General features: G+C 57.8%; 3 protein-coding genes across 3 annotated transcripts in view; all 3 read right to left on the bottom strand.

Annotated features, from left to right (window-relative positions):
• LOC106820805 overlaps nucleotides 1-1,416 on the bottom strand; it is a 9,296-nt gene extending 7,880 nt beyond the window's left edge. The window contains exons 1-2 of the mRNA XM_014825375.1: nucleotides 1,229-1,416; nucleotides 467-755 (exon numbers count right to left, since the gene is read on the bottom strand). Of these exons, the coding sequence (XP_014680861.1) occupies nucleotides 467-755; nucleotides 1,229-1,411 (472 nt within the window). The 5' untranslated portion in view covers nucleotides 1,412-1,416. The remainder of the gene's footprint in view (nucleotides 1-466; nucleotides 756-1,228) is intronic.
• Nucleotides 1,417-1,495: 79 nt separating this feature from the next.
• On the bottom strand, nucleotides 1,496-6,290 carry LOC106820794 (zinc finger homeobox protein 4-like; the record flags this gene model as incomplete). The annotated part of the gene is made up of 4 exons (XM_014825364.1): nucleotides 5,224-6,290; nucleotides 4,874-5,157; nucleotides 3,148-4,747; nucleotides 1,496-3,114 (listed from the first exon to the last, which is right to left on the bottom strand). Coding segments are annotated over exons 1-4 (4,569 nt in total), but the record flags the coding sequence as incomplete, so codon positions are not given.
• Nucleotides 6,291-6,466: 176 nt separating this feature from the next.
• The window catches only part of LOC106820793 (zinc finger homeobox protein 3-like), a 46,041-nt gene continuing 36,855 nt past the window's right edge, over nucleotides 6,467-15,652 (bottom strand). The window contains 2 exon segments of the mRNA XM_014825363.1: nucleotides 6,467-6,986; nucleotides 7,105-7,489. Of these exon segments, the coding sequence (XP_014680849.1) occupies nucleotides 6,467-6,986; nucleotides 7,105-7,489 (905 nt within the window).

Raw genomic sequence — 15,652 nt, 5'->3', positions numbered from 1 at the left:
ATCCTCACTCCATACACACTGACACATACTGGGTACCCTCACTCCATACACACTGACACATACTGGGTACCACCCCCACACCCTGACACATACTGGGTACCCTCACTCCATACACACTGATACATACTGGGTACCACCCCCACACCCTGACACATACTGGGTACCCTCACTCCATACACACTGACACATACTGGGTACCACCCCCACACCCTGACACATACTGGGTAACCTCCCATACAAGTCGCCAGGATCAACATCAACAATCATCCTGTACATCTTTCCAAGAATCACCAGCAGCCAATGTGGAGCACCTCTGCCCTACGTCTTCCGTCGGGGGGGTCACCTCTAGGCGTTACAAGCGGACACACTACTACCGCAGAGAAACGAGAAACGCGCGCGCGCTCTAGCCGCGACGATGCTACCTCGTCGCGTCGCCGCTAGCGGAGGCACGTTGGCATGTACTTACCGGCCATCATCGCCGGATGCATGAACGAGCCGCCGGGCATGCCGAAGGGGTTGAGACCGCTCATCAGATAGGGGAAGTAGGCCATCGCTTCGGGGGAGGTGCCCAGTGTGCCGAGTCCCAGCGCCGCAAAGTCTCCGAACGGCGCTCCGCCCAGCATCTGCTGCACGGACAGCATCTGCATCATGCCCGCGTCGTGCGTCGTCACCGGGGTCGTCGTCTTCTCCGGGGCGGGCGAGGCCGCTGCCGTCACCACCGCCGCCGCCGCTGACGCCTTTACCTCGCTCTTACTCTGAAAAATCGGAAGCGGCGTGGTCCGGTGAAGCGAGACCCGGAGGGGGGGGGGGGGTAACCTACTACTGTACTACTATTATACTACTATTATACTATTATACTATTATACTGTACTACTATTGTAAAAAACGACTACAGAAGACGCGAGGCAAGCTTCGTCGCGAGAGACGCGTCTGCCGAGTTGAGAACGCTCGCGAAATTCCCCCTCCCGCGTTCGTTTTGACAAGCACGAAGGCGCTTTATTTAATGTTTCAGCCCAAGATTAATGCGAAATTCTTCATTAGCCATCAGCGCGAAGCGCAGTAATTAAAAAATTCTCGCGCAAGCTGGATATGAATTTATATAATTGCGTCGCCACCGCCGATACGACATCTTCGTGTAATTCGATTTGCGGCGCTCGTCAATTTACGCCGCTCTCTCCCCGCGAACGGGGGGAAGGCTGCGCGGCGCGTGCGTGTTGAGGACAGGTACCTTGCTCGTCTTGGCGCGGGCGTCTGCGCCGGGAGCCGCCGGGGAGGAGGAGGAGGAGGAGGCGGGCGGGTTGGCGAGGCCCTGCAGTGCGCTCGGCGGGATGCCGAGACTCTGCAGGCCGGCGATCGCCTGCAGCTGCTGAGCCATCTGGTTCTGCGTGACGAAGGCGGCCGCCTCGCTCATGCGCTCCTGCTGCCGCATGATCGTCGCGAGCCCTGTTGCCGCCGGGTCCGTGTAGGTGGCGCCGCCGCTGCTGCTGCCCCCGCCGCCGCCGCCGCCGCCGGCGTCGCTGTCCTGCCCGTGCACGCACTTGACGACGTTGTCGATGTGCTTGCGCGTGAAGATGTGGTCCTGGATCGTGTACTTGTGCGAGTACTTGAAGCTGCACAGCTTGCATTCGTCCGGTGGCCGGTGGTTGAGGTCGAGGTCCTGGCCAAACTGCTTTGCGAACGCCAGCTTGTTCTTCTTCTCCTTGGCGCGCGCGTTCTGGAACCACACCTGCACGACGCGCCGCGGCAGCCCGATCTCCTTGCCGAGCATCTCGCACTCGGTCATCGTCGGCGTCTTGTAGTCGGCGAACAGACACTTCATCACCTTGATCTGCAGGCTCGACATCTGCGTGCGGTAGCGCTTCAACTGCGCCTGCCGACTGCCCGTGCTGCTGTTCGGCGAGTTCGGGTTAGCGTCGCCATACACGCTGTCCTCCCCGATGCTCACCGTCTCCGACAACGTCTCCGAGTGGTCGTCGCCGTGGTGACGGAAGCCGGAGTCGTTCGCGCTCGTCTCGCTCGTGTCGGTGAGCAGCGCGCCAACCTCCGACGTCTTGTCACCGCCTTCCGTCGCGACGCGGATCGGCTTGCTGAGGTCGAGCGGCGTCTCGCCGCCAGTGGTGGCGCCCCCTCCTTCCGACTTTGGCGCGGTGATCTTCAGCGCGAGCTCTTGGTCCTTCTTGTGCGACGGCGAGCTGAGCTCGTCGAGGTAGCGTTTCAGCGAGTCCTCGTAGAAGCGCTTCATCGAGTCCTGCAGCGGCTCGGGAGCGGCCGCCGTCACCGGGAACATCGCCGCCGGCACGCCCCCGCCGACGCCGTCGCTGGCGGCGAACGCGCGCGAGATGTCGGCAAAGTCGCCGAAGCTCGGGCGATCGGGCGCCTCGGGCTCCGCGTTGGGGATCGCGTCGATGTTGATCTCGCAGCGCGAGACCTGGTCGGCGTGCTTCGTCGCGAGGTGCGACTCGAGCGCGGTGCGCGCCTTGAAGAGCGCGCGGCAGAACGGGCAGCGCTTGTGGATCGCCTGGTGGTGCGAGCGGAACTGGCCCTTGCGTTCGCGCGCGCGCGTGTTCTGGAACCACACCTGCACGACGCGCTTCTTGAGGCGTACCTCGTGCGCGATGCTCTCCAGCTGCTTGCGGCTCGGGTTCGAGTCGACCTGGTACTGCTGGTAGAGGTAGTCGAGCTGCTCGGGCAGGATGGTCGTGCGCAGCCGCTTGTCGCGCGACTGCCCGTCGTCGCCGGCGTCCTCGTCGTTGTGGTACACGTCCTCGGCGCGCCGCTTCGTCTGCGGCCTCATCAGGCTGTAGTTCTGCAGCTGGCCGAACGGCGTGTCGAGCGCGAACTGCGCAAACAGCGACGGGTTCATCAGGTGAACGTTCTGGTGTTCGCGCCACTGCTCGAAGCGCCGGAACGTCTGCTGGCACTTCTCGCAGCGGAAGTTGCCGTCGTCCTCGTGCTTGACGACGACGGCGGTGGCCGTGGCGCCGGCGCCGGTCGCCTCGGGGCTGTTGACGACGCTCTCGATGCTGCGATCCACGCTGCCGTTGCTGCCCTGGCTGCTCTCGCTGTACGTCGACAGCGCGTACGACGTGTCCACTCCCCCGCCGCCGCCGCCGCCGCCGCCGCCGCCGCCGCCGCTGCTTGTCTTGCTCATGTCGTCGCGGTAGCAGGCCGTCTTCTGGTGCTTGATGAGCTCGTAGTAGCGCTGGAAGACGAGCATGCACTTCTTGCACTGGTAGTTGAGGCCCGGCGTGCGCTTGTAGCGCGCGTCGTCGTCGTCGGGCGCCGGCTGGTTCTCGTACGTCTTGCGCGCCTTCTGCCGCGCGTTCTGGAACCAGACGACGATGACGCGCGGGCTGAGGTTGAGCAGCTTCGACAGGTGGTCGAGGTCGTCATCCTTAGGGTAGGCGTTCTGCTCAAAGTACTCGTGCAGCATCTTGATCTGGTAGTCGGAGAAGCGCGTGCGGTTCGCGCGCCGCATCGACTCCGGCGACCGGTGGTTGGCGCCGGGCGCCGGCGGCGGCATCGTTGTCGCGGCGACCGGACTAGAGGACACCGGCGGCGACATGCTCGCCGGCATGCTAAACATCGCCGGCGCGGCGGAGTGCGGGGTCGACGTTTGCGGCGTGAGCCGCGACGAGGTAGGGGTGCCGGCGTGCGGCTGCGCGACCGCCACCGCCACCGCCGCCGTAGCCGCCGCGCAATTCGGCAGCGGGTTCGACGCCGCGGGGCTGCCGACAACGAGCGACGGGGTCAGCGCGGCTGAGGTCGTCGCCGTGGAAACGGCCGCGCTGGTCGGCGTCTCTGCGTGCGCGACGGGCGCAGCTGCCTTGCTGTCGCCGCCGGCCTCCGTCGGTGCGTCGCCGCCGGCCTCCGTCGGCGCGTCGCCGCTGCGCCTGCGCTCGACGTCGTTGTCGACGGCGGCGACGACCTTCGATGACTCGCTGAGGGCGACGTTGATGTCGCCCGTGCGCTCGTACTCCTCGAGGTTGAGCGTCGTCGACGGCGGATTGTTGAAGTTGTACGGCGAGTCCTTGTTGCGCTGCCGCTCCTTGAAGAGCGTGTTGCGAAACCAGTGCTTGATGACCTTCGGCGGCAGCGCCGTCTTCTCGCTCATGCCGATGATCTGCTCCTCGCTCGGCGAGTTGTTGATGTCAAAATGCGCGCGCAGCACCTTCAGCTGCTCGTCGTTGATGCGCGTGCGCGCCCGCTTCTGCTCGGAGCCGCTCAGCAGCGACGAACCCCCCTGCTGCTGCTGCTGCTGCTGCTGCTGCTGCGCGGCTGCCGCGGCGGCCGCCATGTAGTCCTGCCCCATCTGCACGGCCATGCTCTGCTGCAGCTGGTCCATGTGCGGCGGCATCATCAGCGGCGGGTGCAGGTTCATCGCGGCGAGCATCGACATGTTCATGTTGAGCGGGAAGCCGGCGAAGTTGAAGCCAAAGTTGAACATCTGCGGCGAGAACTGGCTGACGTCTACGCCGGCGAGCAGCGCCTGCTGCACCTGCTCCGTCGTCGGCGTCGCCGCGGCGACGGCCGGCGGCGTCTCCGGCGGAGGCGTGCCCTCGCTCGCCGTCGCCATCGCCGTCGCAGCCGTCGCCGCCGCGGCAATGCTTTCGGCCTGGTGCTGCTGCAGCACCTTCTCGAACTCGGAGCGGAACACCTCCGAGTACTCCTGCACGTCGCGTATCGGCACGATCTCGCCGTGGATCTCCTCGCGGTGCGCCTTCAGCACCCACACGCTCGAGAACTTCTTCTCGCACGTCACGCACTCGCACTCGTTCAGCTCAGGCGGCAACCCGGCGTCCGGCTCCTCCTTCACGGCGGCGGCGCCACCGCCCGCCTCCCCCTCTTCCTCCTCGCCGGCGGCGGCGACGACAGTCTCCGGCTCCAGTTTCGGCTTCTTCTCTCCGGGTTCGTCTTCGCGTTCGTCCTCCTCCTTCTTGTCCTCCTCCGGCTTCGCCTCGGCTTCCTCTTTGTCGGCGGTGGGAGGAGCCTCTTCCTTCTCCTTCGACTCCTGCCTCTTTCTGCGCTTCTGGTGATACTCGTTGAACTGCATGACGATCTCGAAGCCGTAGCTCTCCAGCAGCTGCTTGTGCATCGACTGCTTGGTGCGCCGCACGAACGACGGATGCTTGCCGGCGTCGGTGTGCGCGAGCGCGGCTGCCGTGGCAGCCGCCGCCGCGCCGGCGCCCGCCGCCTGCTGCTGCTGTTGCTGCTGCTGCCTGCCCGTCGGCGACGCCTGGCCCGGCTGCTGGTGCAGGTAGCAGAACAGCTTCTGGTGCTGCAGCAGCGACTCCTGGCTGACGAACATCGAGCTGCAGCGGTTGCAGGTGAACACCTGCTGGTGGGGGAACAGCACGGGCGGCTGCGCTATCTGGCTGGCAAGGCTCGTCATCGGGAACGAGACGAGGCCCCCGCCGCCGCCGCCGCCACCGCCGGCCGCAGAGATCAGCGATGGCAGGTAGCTCGCGACGGTGGCGCTGGTCGCAGGGGTCGCGACCCCGCCGGTCGGCGACGACTGCGTCGACTCGGTGCCCGAGGCGGCGGTGCTCGTCATGGACAATGGCGCCGTCGTCGCCGCCACCGTGTTGTGCTTCGACGTCAGCATCTCGGTGAGTATCTTCCTGTGCTCCTGCTCCTCCTTCTGCTGCTGCTGCTGCTGCTGCTGCTGGTTGTGCTGCTGCTGCTGGTGCTGCGGCTTGCGTGAGAGCGACTTCTGATTGTCGGGCGTCTCGATGAGCGGCTGGCTGAGGTCGACCTGGCCCGTGAGCGCCAGCTCCTGCAGCTTGGACGCGCGCGTCTGGTGCAGCACCGAGCGCATGTGGATGTCGAGCGTCGAGCCCTGGCTGTACGACACCTTGCAGATGTTGCACTTGTAGGGCTTCTTGTCGGCCGCCTCGGGGCTGCCGGGGCTCGTCGCCGACGCCGACTCCTTCTCGAGCGCGCTGCGCCGCAGCTTGTGCAGGTGCGAGACTGAGTTGTAGTGCACGAGCAGGATGTTTTTCTGCGTGAACGACTCCTTGCAGACGTCGCACTTGTACGGCCGATTCGGGTCCATGTACTTCTCCATCGGGTACGTCATCTTCTCGCCCTTGCGATGCAGCAGCGTCTTGTTGTGGCTCGTCAGGTAGCTCTGCCGCGTGAACGCCAGCCGACACTTGTGGCACTTGAACTTGCGCGTCGGGTCGGCGTAGCCGTCCTCGGCGATCGCCTGGCTGTTCATGTAGTCCTCGAGGAACTGCGCGTCCTTGTACTCGCCCGTCGGCTCCGTCTCCGACTGGATCGTGTCCATGCTGTCGTCGTCGTCGTGCGCGGCGTCGCCGTCGTCTGCCGCGTCGTCCGCCGGATCGCCCTCCTCCGCCTCCTGCTTCACGTCGTGGCCGCCAGGGGGCGCCGGCGCGGCTCGCGTTGCGCGCGGCGGCCGCTAGGGGGCGCCAGCAGCGCGGGATCGAGGTTACGGCGACGAACGTCACGTCCCGGTGGCCGCCAGGGGGCGCCGCGACGGCGGTGAGCATGCTGCGGTACTGCTCGAGGTCGGCCGGCAGCACGTCGCCGTGCGACGTCTCCAGGTGGCGCTGCAGCGCGGCGACCGAGCGGAAGCTGCGCGCGCACAGGCCGCACTTGGTCGCGGCGCGGATGAGGTGGTACTGCGAGTGCAGCTGCAGCTTCTCGAGCGTCTTGAACGCGAGCGAGCACTGGCTGCAGCGGTACTTGTAGACGTGCCGCTCGCTGACGGCGAGCTGCTGCCGCTTTGCGTGGATCTCGCGGAAGTGCACCTGCAGCGCGTGCGGCGTGCCGAAGTACTGGTTGCAGCCCTTCTTCCAGCAGAGGTAGCCCGGCCCGCGCGGCGTCTGCTGCATCTTTAGGTGCCCGAGCTCGTTCTGGTGCGCGTACAGCGCGTCGACGCTCACAAACGCGCGCGCACACATCTGGCAGCGGTACTCCTCGCTGAACTCGGCGCTGCTGCCGCCGTCGCCGCCGGCGACCGCCTCCTCGGCATCCCTCGCCGCGACGTTGTCCGCGTCACCGTCAACGGCGTCGCCGCCCGGCTGGCTCGCGTGTGCGGCGGCCGCGGCAGCAGCGGGGGCAGGGGGCGCTGGCGGGAACCAGTCGGGCTGCTCGACCATCAGCATGAGCCGCTGGAGGCCCTCGGCGGTGACGTTGTGCGTCTGCGTGAGGTGGCGCTCGAGGCGCGTGCGCTCGCTGTACTCCTCCTGGCAGAGCGGGCAGGACAGCTTGGTCGCGCGCTGCGTGTGCTGCGTGACGACGTGCGCGCGGATGCGCATCTCGCTCGCGCTGCTGTAGTTGCAGTAGGGGCAGACGTGTAGCTTGTCGGCGGCCGCGGTCGGCTCCCCGCCGCCCGGCTGGTTCGGGTCGAGCAGCACCTGCTTAAGCATGCTCTTCTTGTCGGTGACATCACCGTCCTCTGTCTTCACGCCCATGTTCGCATCCCTTCCCGCCGGTTCGCTCTCCTCGCCTTCGGACTTCTCGTCTGCAACGACAACGATAAGAGAACGGCTGAGCACCGACGATCGCAAACGTTACGGTAAAAAATACGATCAAACCGACGGTGGCGTCTGCACACCTCTATAGAACGGACATCTGTCTATAAAGGACACTTTCAGTGTTTCCACTAAGTGGCAGTTACACAGTGAAACCATCTCCATAGAATGGTCTTTAGTTGTCTATAAAGGATACCTTTGGTGCTTTCCGAGAGTGACCTTTATACAAAGATTTGACAGTAAAGAGAATGGTTTAATATCGCAAATTTCCACGCCACGTCGTCAACGAATATAGATAATAAATAGTTTCACATCAACGATGTCCATGTTATAGCATATACCCAACATGTGGGAGGAGATTATTTGGCAAACAACGCTGCTCAGCAAAGAAACTACGTTCGGTTGCATTCACTTCACGCATAAGAAAATGACAAGTGCGATGAATGCCAGGGGAGTTCAACCTAAATCGTGATTACGTGGAACCAGTTTCAAATGAGAGCCATTGTTTGTTTATTCGTAGACTGCATTGGTTCGCGCTTAGGGCACGGGGCGTGTGTGCGTGTTATACTGCAATCGCTTGTGGTACGTAATCATACACTTAAAGACAGTACACTAGTGACGATCTAAATTCTATTGTATTTCGTTTTTTTTCACAACCGAAATAGTAACCGGAGTTACTGCCGGCCATGCGGTGCATTACTAATTCACAGGTGTTGTTAAATCTTGCTTCGACAGGGCTATTATTCACGAAATGACAACACTAAATTACAGTGTGGGCGAGCAGCGTATGTGATTTGAATGGCATAGAGACAGGCAAGGCCATGGCGGAACAAGATAGAAAGCCAACAATGGGTAGGGGTCCAGAGGGGTAATACTGCATTCGGCAAAATACAGCGTCTGTCGTGTGCGTGTCCTGTTATCGGCTCGCCTATACTACACGGGCGCCTACTGCTTAAAAGTTTGCTGTTTTATTTGCTTAATAAATTTGCACACGCTTGATTAGCATACACAAATCGTTCGCATGTCGTAGCTCGATCAACATCTAACATATCTAGAAACACGTCAAGCGTCGCGTAGCGAAAAGTGCACGCGAGACGTATAACAAATGCAATCCTTTCGACAGCGGTGATATAAATTGGTGACCTTCTCTCTTCACGTCGACTGCTGATCATCATCGGCGTGGAGTGGGCGTGCGCATAATTGCGTCTACAGTGAGAGAGCCCGCGTAGGCTCAGGTAAGCGCAGCAATGCAGTGTCACGTACGCGCATGCAGAAAGAACCACGGCTGCCGTATCCCGCGCCATCTTTGAGGGGGGCGGGGAATCCATTCTTAGTGTCCCGGGTAAAAATATGTCATATCTCCAGTTCCTAGTTGAATATAAAATCGCATTTATGGCTTTCCCACATCCCGGTTGACTTCTATTCCCGAATCAGAAAAATCTATCCGGTATTTCCCCTGTTTGAGAAAAAAAAACAACCTAAACAGCCTTACAAGTTTATCTAGATATCAGGCCGACGACGGCAGCAGTGCCGTGCCACGACCGTCCTGCCATCCCTGATCAAGCTTATTACACGTACGTCTTCAAACAGACGCCGAACACATTCTACAGAACGGGATGGCTAGCAACCAGTCACCATGCAGCAGGTGAACGTTGCTTGTGCCACCCTCACTCCCGACCAGGTGAGATCGTATTGCTACGCACTCATCACCAGGTGGCGCTCTCACGCACCACCAGGTGGCAGGCTAATCGTGGGACGCTCAATCACAGCCACCATGGTGGATTAAACGGCGACCGTACGACATCGACTGCAATCTGACACTTTTCCACTCGTACACTGATTATTCCACAATGGTATTTTCCAGCGCACTTGATTTACGTGCAGGAAAAGAACATTTCAAGCCTACGTCAGAACCGACAACAAACCAAACAGAAGCCAAACTATTTTGTTCGAATGACAATCATCGTAACCAGCTGCAATTGGACGAAACCTGTCAAAGCAGTCACTCTGCATAGTAATCAATCCGGCGCTTTCTGCAGCTTCGTGCGCACGCACGCACACACGCACGCCTACACTACAAACTACATTTAATGCCATTCGGTTTGCGATTATTTAGAAGAGTGGTCGGATACCTAGCTCCCCGGAGAAAAATGCGCGAGAGTTGCAGACGACAATTATTACTCTACCACGGTCAACGAACAACACCATAAAGGTGCTCTCATAATCATCTAGTTTTAATCCGAAGCCCTTTGTTCTTGCCGAATCACACTGGGTAATTAAAATTCCTGATTGCAATTGGCCCCCGAGGAGACTTTCGCGAGATTAAAACTATACTCCTTGTTGCGCCGGTGTTTGCACGGAAAGTGGGAGCACTCGTTAATGAACTGAGAGAAATGATCAACACACGGCACTCAGTTCGCATCTAAAAATATTGCCCCCGCGGGAACCAACACGCCCATACACACAAACGTATCCACACCACACGCGCGCATAGACGCGCGTATGCACGAACACACATATTCAAACACGCATATCCACACATACATTTATAAACAAATACACAGAGCGCTGTGCACACGGGTTATCTCTAATAGGGTAGATATATGGAGAATATAATTTTGTTTGCCCACCTGAATAACCGCAAGCCAGGCTTGAAACACTCATGAGCACTTCTGTACTTTTATGTTCGTATTTACGGTACAGTACTTCGCTAGAGTGGCACTATATATGCCGGCTACACAGCCTTTTGGGAAAAAATCATTTCTCCCAAACATTTTTAGGATACGCTCTTGAATATGAATAGCGGCTGTTGTATCTGTGAAGTAGCTGATGTTTTTTAGCAGATGTTGAAGTACATTCGTTCACAGAAATGAACGGCGTAGTAGAATTCAATACTCATTAAAGTGACTAGGAAACGTAAGATTGTAGCCAGAAATAACACACGAGCGATGGCATTGGGGGATGAAATTAGACTGACATTAGGGGTGTCACTATTGCAATTTTACAAGACGTGGTTCAACCACCTGTACTGTCTCATCATTCTGGAGGTATCACAGTATGTACGCGAAATATATATATTTCAAAGCCATGTAAGAAAATAGGGCAATAGTAACAAACTGTCCTTGTATTAGAAAAAATTCACGCTTGGCCGCCTTGTGGTATACACATACACACATGTGCAATGTTGTCTTTTCAACAACACAGAAGTGATTTTTGTCGCGCGACACAAGTCTAAACTAATGGCCAATTAACTTGAAAGGACCTGGTAGGAGAAATGGCCCAAACCACTTTCACTCGGTCATCAGTGCGCCTAAAAGCAGCCTAAAAGACAGGCGGGTCCATCAATTATCCGAGCAGACGCAGGAAGATCAGAGGAAACAACGGCAGACATTGATTCTGCTCGGCACAGGAAGGCTGGTGACACCGCTGGCACACCGTGTGACAGACGACGAAACAATCACGTCCGGTGTCTGCGTAGATGCAGCTAATAGTGTGTAGTGCTCGCTGGCCTTTGCTGTTTTCGGCGCCACAGTGGGCCACAGTAGCGGCCCGATGCCCCGCTCTTCCCCAGACACACGCGCACACCCACGCACGCATGCACGCAGGCATTCACGCACGCACACACACGCACACACGCACGCACGCACGCACGCACACACACACACACACACACACACGCACGCACGCACGCACGCACGCACACACGCACGCACGCTCCACATACCGACCCACAAGTAAATACCGGAACATATCGCGGAGGAGAATTACCCAGATCATTTACCTATACGCACTCGACCAACCTACGCCCATCACCGCTCTACGCAGCATCCGCCACGGACACCCGCACCAATGACGTACTAACACTCCGGAGCTTACGGCAAGTGCCATGGAAACCACTACGCAGCATTCGCCATGAACACCCGCGTCAATGACGTACTAACACTCCGGAGCTTACGGCAAGTGCCATGGAAACCACTACGCAGCATTCGCCATGAACACCCGCGTCAATGACGTACTAACACTCCGGAGCTTACGGCAAATGCCATGGAAACCACTACGCAGCATCCGCCATGAACACCCGCGTCAATGGCGTACTAACACTCCGAAGCTTACGGCAAGTGCCATGGAAACCACTACGCAGCATTCGCCATGAACACCCGCGTCAATGGCGTACTAACACTCCGGAGCTTACGGCAAGTGCCATGGAAACCACTACGCAGCATCCGCCATGAACACCCGCGTCAATGGCGTACTAACACTCCGGAGCTTACGGCAAGTGCCATGGAAACCACTACGCAGCATCCGCCATGGACACCGCACCATTGGCGCAGCAAACACACCGGAGCCCGCAACAGAACGGCATGGGAACGACGGCGGCAGACTGCAGGTGTGGCCCCGCTCTCACCGTCACACCACCGGGGTCACGTCGGGGCACACCGACAGCGCACGACAATGCATTTTTACGCTCTCTCGCACCAGCTGGCCGGGACAGGTGACAAGAACGCACACGCACGGCGGCACCGAGCATCACACTTTGTTCACGAGAAGTGGCCACACGCACGCACGCACGCGCACGCATACGCACGCACGCACGCACACGCACAGTGCGATGCGGATCGACACGCGCACTCGCTCGACGTTCGTCACGATCCTCACAGCCGACCACCGACGTCATGCACGTCGCACTGAAAACATGAAGACGTTCCTAACAAACAACACACGCGTACACACCTTTACACCGTACGCGACCGTACGCCAGAATATCGCATTCACGCACATCCGAGATAGACAAACACAAACACACACACGCACACACACACACACACCTGTAGAGTCTGTCGTGCGGGTATAGAGTGGCGTACAGGTGGAACTGGTCGCGCTATCCACGTCCTGCCTGGTCAGAATCATGCCTCGAGTGAAATTCCAACACCATCCGGTTAATTTGGCAGTTCACAAAGATGGCGAGAAGAACAGAGAGCGCGCGAGCGCGTCGAACGTGTGCCACAAGGTAAGGCGAGAATAAATCACCAGCTCGTGGTGACACGGCTCCGAGGAAGTGGTCGGCCCGCGCGCGAAATCCTTGACCCCAAACTTCGGCTTTGTTTAATCGAGACAAAACCTGCCCCCCTAAACCACAACACCGGGTTTAATAACTCTGAATCATTCAATTAAAAAGATTACAAAGCCAAGCAGCACCCAAGGCTAGCACCTGTGTTTATGATTACCCATGCGGAAATAAAAAACTGGTTCTGCACAATTAGGACAAAAATCCTTATAATGGCGGGGTTCATATTCTTAACTAGTTTTAACTTTCCAGCTGGATTAGCAAATTCTCGTTGGCCTTTCAAGGAAGTGCTGTTCAGCGGCCATGAATATTACATAAAGGCTGATGTCTGGACCACTTCAAAGCTGAGAATATGGTAAAGTCTCGCGGGACTGTATGTAGGGAAAAAAAACCGCCTAAATTTGTTCCTAATGTGCATGCGAAATGTTCTACGAAATTTATGAACGCATTTCAATATCGCCGTCAGGAGGAGACTATCCTCAGTGGTGTTTGCCTGATAGAATCCTCCCCTCCTCTCTCTCTCTCTCTCTCTCTCTCTCTGTCTCTCTCTCTCCCACACACATCCCCTCACGCACGCACGCACGCATGCGCACGCACGCACGCATAAGCATCGCTCAGTGCGAGTATACATTTTCAGGGTTTTACACTGACTGTCCTTGCCGCGGTGTGCGGGGGGGGGGGGGCAAGCACACACCTTAACGGATGCATCACTCCGTCGCAGACGATTAATGCAAAATAAAGTAAAGACTCGATACGAGGCACCCGACGAGGGCAGACCTTCGGGAGGCTACGCCGACGCAAAGAAATCAACAAACCGAACCGGCATTCGAAAGTGCCGGCCCCACCCCCACGCCCACCCCCACACCGCGTGTGCGCACCCCACCCCACCCCACCCTTCCCGCCTCTCATCAATTCTGCTACAGACTGGGTAAATACAGTTTAGAAATCGGCACTAATCTGCAGTAATGGCTGATCGGGACGGCAAACACGGGGCAGCATATTTGTGCAGATTATTAGCGAGCGCCATAATAAAATATGCTCCATTATACATTTTAATTACCCGCGCTGCGTGAACGGGCCGTCGCGCTGGCGAGGTAACAACCAGCAGCTAGCCGGGGTCACGCACGGCTGCGTCCTCCCAGCCGCACCCCCCTTTCCCCCACACACACACAATCGCCCTCTCGAAATGAAAAGAACATTCGTTTACATAAATCCTAGACATATTCGTTAGCATAATTACACAGCCGAGCGTCCCGCAGGAGCGGTCGCCGCGGAAATACCGACGCACTCAGCCAATCACGGGCTCGGGCGCAATTACCCCGCGAAGAATAGACACTAACAGCCTAATGGCTGCCGGGGTCGGCCGGTGGGGGCGCTGCGTGCGAACCTGCTAGAACAAGAGGCGGTGCCGCGGCGAGGCGCCTGCGCGATGGATTACCAATAATACGTGCATGCGAGATGCGAGGCATGATAAGAAGATTTCACATTTAATTAAAAAACCAATGCTTTCGCTAATAAATCTGATTAGATAGACAAATTAGGTAATGCCCGAACCAGTCCGCGAGGCAGATCGCATGGGATTTGCGGAGCAGGCTGAGCAGCAAAATCTCGGCAGCGCCGATGGGCGCGCACAACTGCTGCACATAATGCGAAAACTGTGGTGAAGGTGACGGGGCGGATTAGAGAAAGAGAGAGAGAGAGAGTCGTTGACCAAGCCGAGTCCGCTCATATCTCCACCTCTAATCCCCGCGTACCCCCACTGCGTACCCTCAAAAAATGCTAACACCATCGCCATCGGCAGGGCAGCGACGGCACAAAGCTCTGCCGAGCGCGGAGTCCACCTTAAGACAGTCGCTCATTGCACAGCGCCCAGTTTACAGAGGCGAGGTCGCCGCTGGCGGCTAGCACTTCGGCGAGTCAGAGGTCCCAGGTGCTCAATGAAAATATTTATCGCGCCCCGATCGCGAGTCCCTGAGAACCAGACTCGTAATTAAGGTCCTGCCATTCACCCCACAAAGCCTGCATTATGAGCATTTGGCATTTTTGTCTGAAAGCCACACACTAATTCAGCTTAATTCACCGCGATCCATAACTAGCGCGCCGCATTGTTGCCGGCCGAGGCGGAGTGGCATAACTCCCGATAACAGCGGGACCCTTATCTGATCAATGGACTTGGGGAAAAACTTCGCTAATGACAGTTAGGGACTAGGCTAACTGTCGCAAGACTGCGCCACAGAGAGGGCGCCTCGAGCGGGCTACGGGCGTGGGGCGGGAGTGTCGGAACGAAAACGAGGCTCGCGCGAGAGAATGCTATTTATGGACCGCGTTGCGACACGGCATACCTAATTACCACCGAAAGCGTGGAATCGCTGAAGGAAACAGGAAATAGTCGGTCATAGGCAAAACTCTCGTGTCTGGGTTCATTTGCCTTAGCAGTACATCTCTATTGCACGCAACTGCTTAGGGCTAGAAATGCTGCGCAATTGCTGCCTTGCCTGCCAGCGCATGCCCTAGTAGTGCCCCACTCAAACCTCACCGGCCAAATTACTAACTCACCCATGAACAATGCATGTTATTTTCGACCCTGCTATTATGTGCGTCTTTTCGTGTCTGATAACAGACTGCGCCCACTGTAAAACAGTTCCAACATTGCTTCCTTGCACGCCCCCTCATTTGCATCGAAAATCTCTGTATCTCATTTCCGATAATTACTACCTCTCACCTGCACTGCGGGGAGTGCGTTCACATCGAGATATCCGACAATTTTTACGGCTCATACGGGCTTCTGACGGATTTTCCTTTGATATTTAATTCTAAGTGTAGAAACATCTACAATAAATCCCCCAAACAGCTTTGTGCGCGAGCCATTCAGGACGGCGACACGACGAGATGATTTGCATTTTAATTAGGATTAATGGAGTTATGAAAGCACCGGCTACGACGCGGCTCAACGCGACACGACGTGTTCGGTCTCTCTCTCTCTCTCTCTCTATATATATATATATATATATATATATATATATATCGACGACACTAACCGACGACGCGTCGTCGACTACGTCCGCCGCACAAGAAACGACGACCTCCT

The sequence above is a fragment of the Priapulus caudatus genome, unplaced genomic scaffold (genome assembly GCF_000485595.1).
Source record: "Priapulus caudatus unplaced genomic scaffold, Priapulus_caudatus-5.0.1 Scaffold48, whole genome shotgun sequence".
Classification (NCBI taxonomy): domain Eukaryota; kingdom Metazoa; phylum Priapulida; class Priapulimorpha; order Priapulimorphida; family Priapulidae; genus Priapulus; species Priapulus caudatus.
The sequence above is the reverse complement of the archived record's forward strand: the minus strand, read 5'-3'. Positions and strand labels throughout refer to the sequence as shown.